Source organism: Cupressus sempervirens, chromosome 10 (assembly GCF_028749045.1).
Source record: "Cupressus sempervirens isolate cs-2001-9-10 chromosome 10, ASM2874904v1, whole genome shotgun sequence".
NCBI classification, from domain to species: domain Eukaryota; kingdom Viridiplantae; phylum Streptophyta; class Pinopsida; order Cupressales; family Cupressaceae; genus Cupressus; species Cupressus sempervirens.
Window position 1 is genome coordinate 675208105 of NC_143127.1, and position 7124 is coordinate 675215228.

The following is a 7124-nucleotide window of genomic DNA, read 5'->3' on the forward strand; positions in this document are numbered from 1 at the left end:
GTTTAGAGCTGGTTTATCTCATACAGAGAAGTCAAAACCAATTTATCTTTAATAACAACAAATTTCAAAATACGTGCTCTAAGAAATTCAAGACAAGTAACTCTTATCCTAATTTTTAAAAAGAATAAACTACATTCTGATAAGAAATTCAAGACAAGTAATACTCTTATCCTAATTTAAAAGATGAATCTGATACATTCTGACAGGCAAACCCCAAGTTCTAAGGCCTAAAACAGGTCTCGAAAAGCCATGTTAATCTATGAAACCAAGCAATGCAGTAAAACTGGCCTTTCAATTAATCTTCTAAACAGTGACACCATATTGGTCTAAATCCATCAAAAGCCAACAAAAAAGAACAAATAAGGGTAGCAATCACACACCTGAAAGAACAACACTTTTCTGAAACAGGAAAAACCAAGCCAAACATTTCAGATCTCAAGTATTCAGGTATTCCTGACTAAACTCGCATAAGAAAGAATGTTGAAAATCTTACAGATCATTTTGTTACAAAGAACATTAAAGCGGCAATCTCCATTATTAGTAGAGAGCCGATTCCTGATGTGTGCGAATGGTGCAGTCGGAGGTGGGGTAAGCAACACAAGTCAATACAAAACCAGCTCCCATCTGTGCATCGTCAAGAAAGGACTGATCAGACTGATCAACATTCCCCATTTCAATTTTCCCTGCACAAGTAGAACACGCCCCTGCACGGCAAGAATATGGAAGGTCTATGCCAGCAGCTTCTGCAGTGTCCAAAATATAAGTATCATCTGGTGCCATAATCTCTAGTTCCTGACCTTCTGGCATAATCAGCTTCACTTTGTACTCTGCCTTTGCAGTCAAGCGATCCACACCGCCCCTCTTCAAAACAATGGGCCTCAGAGAATCCCCAAAAAGCGCGTGACTCTTCTGAGGTAGATTTATTTTCGTTGTGGGCGCAGAAGAGATTTGGAAAAGTGCTGTTCCGGTGAGTGCCATGGCTGCCATCGCTGTGAAACAAGGGTTTGCACCTAAAGCTTTCGAGCCTTTCAAACCCTAGCGGCCTTTAAAACCCTAGTGCATACATGAAGAATAGGTCACCGTGGCTGCAAATGTAAAGATGTCAAGAAGAAAACAAAAATTGTTATCCACAACGAAATCAAAACAGTGATTTTGAGCCAGAGAAACAGATCGATCCAGACATATATCGATGTATGTGTCGGTGAATCGTCGAAATTTTATATCAACTTCTGTACATTTCACGAAATTTCCAATTTTGATGGACTAAATTATCACCGTCGATGCGATATTTTGGCATCGTTTACTATTGCAATCCGGTGTACTTCTTAATTTTTAACTTTTAATTTTTAAAATTTATTTTACTTCATTGACTTACAAATTTGAGTCTTAAAAACAGATTTTGAAGAAACACTATGATATTTTAGATTGTAAAAATATTTTGTTATGTAAAATTATTAAATCAATATATGTTAATATATCATATAATTATTTTAATAACATATTTTTATAACAATTTTTTAGTTTAAATAAAATATTAATACTTTAAATACAACTTAATTAGTTATAATAATACGATGACATTTATATTTAACTAGCAATTTCAAGCTTTTGTGCTTGCAATGGTGAGCTAATAGATGTTTACTATAAGTAAAATTTAATTTAATTTTGTAATAAATCAAATAAATAATATTTACTTATTTTATTTATTATATACTATTAAATTATTATCTAAAAAATATTCTCATAAAAATCTATAATCAAAAACTAAGAAAAAAATAATATGAAAAAAATAACACGTATAAAATGGAGCAAAAAATATAAACTAAAAACTAAACTAAGGGAAGTATGAGTGCTTCACCTCTATGAGCATCACCTAGATTCAATGACTATTAAGTGTTCTATTTATTATCATGAGTGATGGATTCCTGTAAATCACTATTGATTAAACATGAGTCAATGAGTTTGACTCAAAAACTACATAGTTAAATCCTAATAACAATATCACAATTTAACTTGTGGAAAAATATCTCCTACTTATTAGTTTAAAGTGTAATAGCTTAAATATATGAATAAAATCATTTAAAATTTATAAAAACTACACTAATTTAAAATCTACCAACTTAAATATATGAAAAAAAATCATTTAAAAACAATCTCCATTAAAAAAAACTATTATGAAAAATTAATATGAGAAAAAAAAATTTAATTTAAAAATAGCAACTCCCACAAATGTCAAAAATAGGAACTCCTCAAACAAATATCCTATTGCCTAAACTAAAAATTAATATTTAAAATAAAAAACTAAACTAATTTAAATAATTCAAAAACCAAAACTTCAATCAATTTTAAAAATCAAGATTAAATAAAAAGAAAGAAAAATATAAGTTAAAAGTGGAGAACTAATTAATTTTCTAAATAAATAGAAAAAGTATAGATAAATTAATTTATAAATTAAATACAAGAGTTTAAATGAAGATAAATAAATGAATAAGAAAAAAAAAAAAAGTTAACAATGTAGATAATAGCTAATTAAATTAAATAAATAGAAAAAAATAAGAGTTAAAGTTCGAGTGAGATAAAACTAGTAAAAAAATAATTTCAAAGGTTGACAATTTTTCAATCGAAAAAGTAATTTTACGGGAACAAAGTTCCCACATATAGCCTATTGGCTAAATTATAAATTATTTTTAATTATAAATTTTTAATTAAAAATATTATTTTCTAAATTAAAAGTTTGACTTTTTATGTAAAAGCATAATTTAAAAAAATTAATCAAATTTATAATATTAATTAAATATTAATAAAAATTTATCAAAATTTTAACTTTATCACTATCTAATTAAGCTATTATAAATTACGGCAAATACATGCCGCTATGTTATGTTTACCTTAATTTCTTCAATGCATTTATATAGGAAAACTATAGCAACATTTCTATAGGAAAACTATCGCATCATTTCTACTTTTTAGTTTGTTTGTCTAATTAGAACACTTTATTATTCAATTACTTTTTGAGCTATAAAGTTCTCATATTTATTGTATTTAAAATAATTCAACACAATATATCTATTGACAATTTGAGTCATTGTTTTGTGCTACAATAGTGAGTGCAACTTTTTCATTTATTTGTTTGTCCAATAGAACAATTTATTATTCAATTATTTTTTACAACTATAAAGTTTTCATCTATATTATATTTGAAATCATTCATAAAATATATATTATATATTTATCGATAAACTGACTTGATGTTTTGTAGGTTTTTTAATTATTTATACATAAAATGCAACAAATTATTTTAAAGACTTCATACATTTTACTATTACATAAAAATCATATTATTTTCTTCAATTGGCAAGAACTAGACGCTATGTGTCCTTTTTATAATTGACCTAGTATGTTTCTTTAGCTAAGAAGTAAGGACTTTCTTTGCTAAGAACTAGGGAATAGGGATATTTGATTTGTCAAATAAATGTTTGAACTTTGCATTGATCAAGCTTTAATTTCGAGTAGTCTTATTAAGAACTTTTCACCTTCACCGAAAGACCAAAATCCCATTGACCACAAACATTTGAGTAGAAATTAATTATGCATTTGATTAAAGAATACGATTTGAATATCATTTTTTATAGTGACACGTATTTATTTTGATAAATTTGTTTGAGCAAAAAATTAAGTTTCATTTGTAATCTTAATAGGACAATTGTTTTAGGCAAGACTAAAGGTTTTCTTCTTTGTTCTTTCCTACCAATGCCCGTTTGAATGGATTCTTATTGTAAAATTTTCTTTAATTTAATAAAATATTTATGGCCTTGGCCTCTTATTGATCGAAGAAATATGATTTTATTTTTAAAAATTATTAAGTTCATACATTCAATAAGTTGTAAATATAAGAGTCTTTTTTGGTATTTATTCAAGAAAATTTATGTATAGTAAATAACTAAACTTGTCTCTTGTGAATTTGTACACATAGAATCAATAAAACTTGATTTTGATGGACTCTTTATAAGTTATTCAAATTTAAAAATAAATAAAGAGAGCTTAAATTTTTATATGATTTGAGCTTAAAAGTTTTAGGTTTTAGTTCATGTCATGGTAGGAATACTTATGGAGTCCTTTAGTGCAATTAAAAATATTATAATATTTTTGCTAACCAATAGAAATAAAGTATTTTTTAATGTGTCCAACTTGCTATATAGTTTCAACAGTTTCACATATTTTACAATTTCAAAAAATATTAATTAAATTTGAATTATTATTAGATATAGCGAAAAAGGGTAAGGAAAAATAATTATTTTTACATTAAAAAATTACTTAAAAATATAACAACTTTCTTCATACAGATTCTTGCATCTCCACTTTTATTTTGGAAGTTTGTCTTCATGGATTAAAATTTAGATTTGCTTGAAATTTCTGCCTTCAAAATCTTCAACTGGTGAATTAACGCCAAATTTATGGAGTAATAGGATAAAAACTCTTAGTAATTTGTTAAGGATTCAAAATCTTATTTAAATTCTGCATTTTGGAAAACTTTTGGATCACATTTTAAAATACCCTTGCATTTTGAAACCATGAGGGCACAATGCAGAGCAACAAGATCTAAGAAAAGTTCTAGCAGTTATTGCAATTTGTTGCAATGGTAAAAAGCAAGGAGTGTAGTTTGGAACAGCTTTATAAGTTATACACCAAGCAGACAAAGCCTTGAGTGAGTCAAATTATGGATGTTTTAAGATTTGATTCATATTTTGCATGTTGTATTATTGTGTGACCAAACATTTATTTTTGTTTATCTTATTTTACTCTTGCTTAATTTTTATTTTGTTATTTTTGGTGTATGTAGAGTCTTTGTGGGAGATGGAAAGTTGGGTTTCTTCTGGCACCAAGTGGGCAAGGGAGTTGCTATCCACGATCTCAACTATTTGTAATTTGAGTAAAAAATATACAACCCTATACCCCTTTACAATTTAGAGTTTGTGAGACAATTTGTGAGAAATTAAAAAATTAATAGTTTCCATTTGTGAGAACTGTGTGTGTGTGTGTGTGTGTGTGTGTGTGTGTCTGTGTCTGTGTCTGTGTCTGTGTCTGTGTCTGTGTCTGTGTCTGTGTGTGTCTTGTTTAGAGATTTTTAGATTTGCATGTGTTTTGTTTTCAATCACCAAATGATAGTAGTAAAAAAGCTCTCAACTTTAATCTAATTTTAATGAAATGGGCGTGATTGCTTGCTCTTACGAAGGAATGCAATGAAATCATTTTTATTTAAGGAAACTTAGGAAAAAAAAAATTTGCCTAAATTAATATGATATATTAGGCTTAAACACATTAGTGGAATATATTTAGGTGAAATTGGTGAGATGCTACACTTGTAACTTTGATAGTGCATTTTTTCATTTTTTTTCAATAGTAAGATGTTTTCAACTTTGACTTATACAAATCTCTATATATTGTCATAGACAACAATATTTTTCCTTGCTTCTCATGGCTCTGCAGAAATAATGAAAAAGGTTTTCATTTTCCTAATTGTATCTAGTATTTGTGCTCTGTATTTGTTTATTTATATGGCATGATTAATCTCTACATATTTCAACTAGTTCTTAAAAAAAACATGTAGGATTGTCTCTATGTGTATATGCAAGTTAATCCTATTTTTTCCTTTCTCATTTGGGCTTTGCAAAATATTTTATAGTTAAAATACTTTGTGGGTATTACATTTCTCATAGACTTTTTTCATGATTGTGGCTTCGTTATTTATGTGCCTTTTGTTGCTCTAGTTTCTAACTTCACAAATTTGACTAACTTTGAATAAATAGTGATAAAAATTTATGAGGGTTTGCATTCATTGTTTAGGTCATGTATCTTTCATAAGGGATTCATCAACAAAATGGGCTCTCTTAAACCATGTAAGTTTATTGTCACATATAGCTTGAAAGTTTCTTCATGAAATTGAAAGCAACTTACCATGAGATGTTGTAGCATGTATTTGACCACCAATTTAAAAAATCTATTACATTCATGGCTATATAATTTTAATAGCTTTCAAAATAGTATAAAAATTCCTATCAAGGCATGAATTCGCAAAAATCTATCAAATAAATGATCTGATGGAAACATCAAAAAAATAGGATAAATATATATAGGAATTCAAACCAAATTCAAAAACCTTCACTAACATTCTCTATAACTATGCAAAATTCAAGTTTCCTTTTATATAATATACATGGAGGAAAATATTTGAGAGGAATATGTCACTGAATGCATCATAAGAATTGCTCCAATCTATTTCATTTTTTTGCAATTTGAAATTCTTTTGTTGTGCTTCATGATTTTGGGCCAATACTTTTAATGTTATAAAATTACCACTATTTTAGTTAGGGAGAATTTAAGGAGTATTAAATATTTGTGTGTGTGAGAGAGTGTGTGTGTGTGCGCGCGTGCACACACTCAAATTCATGAGTTATTTTAATGGGGAATGATGAAAAGGATATGGCCATCTTTCCATTATCTTTGAATATGTTTTTTTTTTCCTATTCTTTAATTCAAAATCTTATTAAAGATATGGATGTAAATCAGTTGGGTATAATCCTTTTAAATTTCAACAGGGTTACTAGTTCACGGTTTTCTATGATAAATATGCAGTCATGAAGTCTAATTCACATAGTACAAGAAAATGTCTCATATTATCATAGCTAATCATATTTAAAAAATTACCATAAAGAAATGTTTAATTAGATTCATTGATTTCTATTTTTTTTTAAATGATGATTGTTTTATAAAACTAATTTTCCTAAAACATTTAAAATTTGAAGCCTCCAACTTCTTAAGACTTTGTTGGCCTTAGTTGCCAATTAGTTCTTCATTGAAGTTCAGGTTGAATTTGGTAGAAGAACAAAAAAAAAAATCATGTAAACTACATTTGTGTGTTTTCTCAAGATGGAGTAAGTGTATTTTTTATGATTTTAATTTTGTAGATAAGTTGTATACAAGGCCTACTTTATGATGAGAAAAGCTTATTAAGACTTTTGTGATATGATTTCAACTACAAACAAATGGGATGTAAAAAATGCTTACAATGTTATCCTTATATTTCCCACTTGTGTTCATACTGATTTTGATGGTTTATTTTCTAG

The 7124-nt window shown here is 27.6% G+C and overlaps 1 protein-coding gene across 1 annotated transcript; it reads right to left on the reverse strand.

Annotated features, from left to right (window-relative positions):
• Window positions 1-273: 273 nt before the first annotated feature.
• On the reverse strand, window positions 274-1257 carry LOC149535620 (ferredoxin-like). Its single transcript, XM_089805055.1, has one exon. The coding sequence runs from the start codon at window positions 985-987 to the stop codon at window positions 538-540; it is 450 nt and encodes a 149-aa protein (XP_089661181.1). The 5' UTR covers window positions 988-1257; the 3' UTR covers window positions 274-537.
• Between the last annotated feature and the right edge of the window lie 5867 nt (window positions 1258-7124).

Excerpts from the sequence above, each read along its gene's own strand:
- LOC149535620 (XM_089805055.1), bottom strand. The coding sequence starts at position 987 with ATGGCAGCCATGGCACTCACCGGAACAGCACTTTTCCAAATCTCTTCT.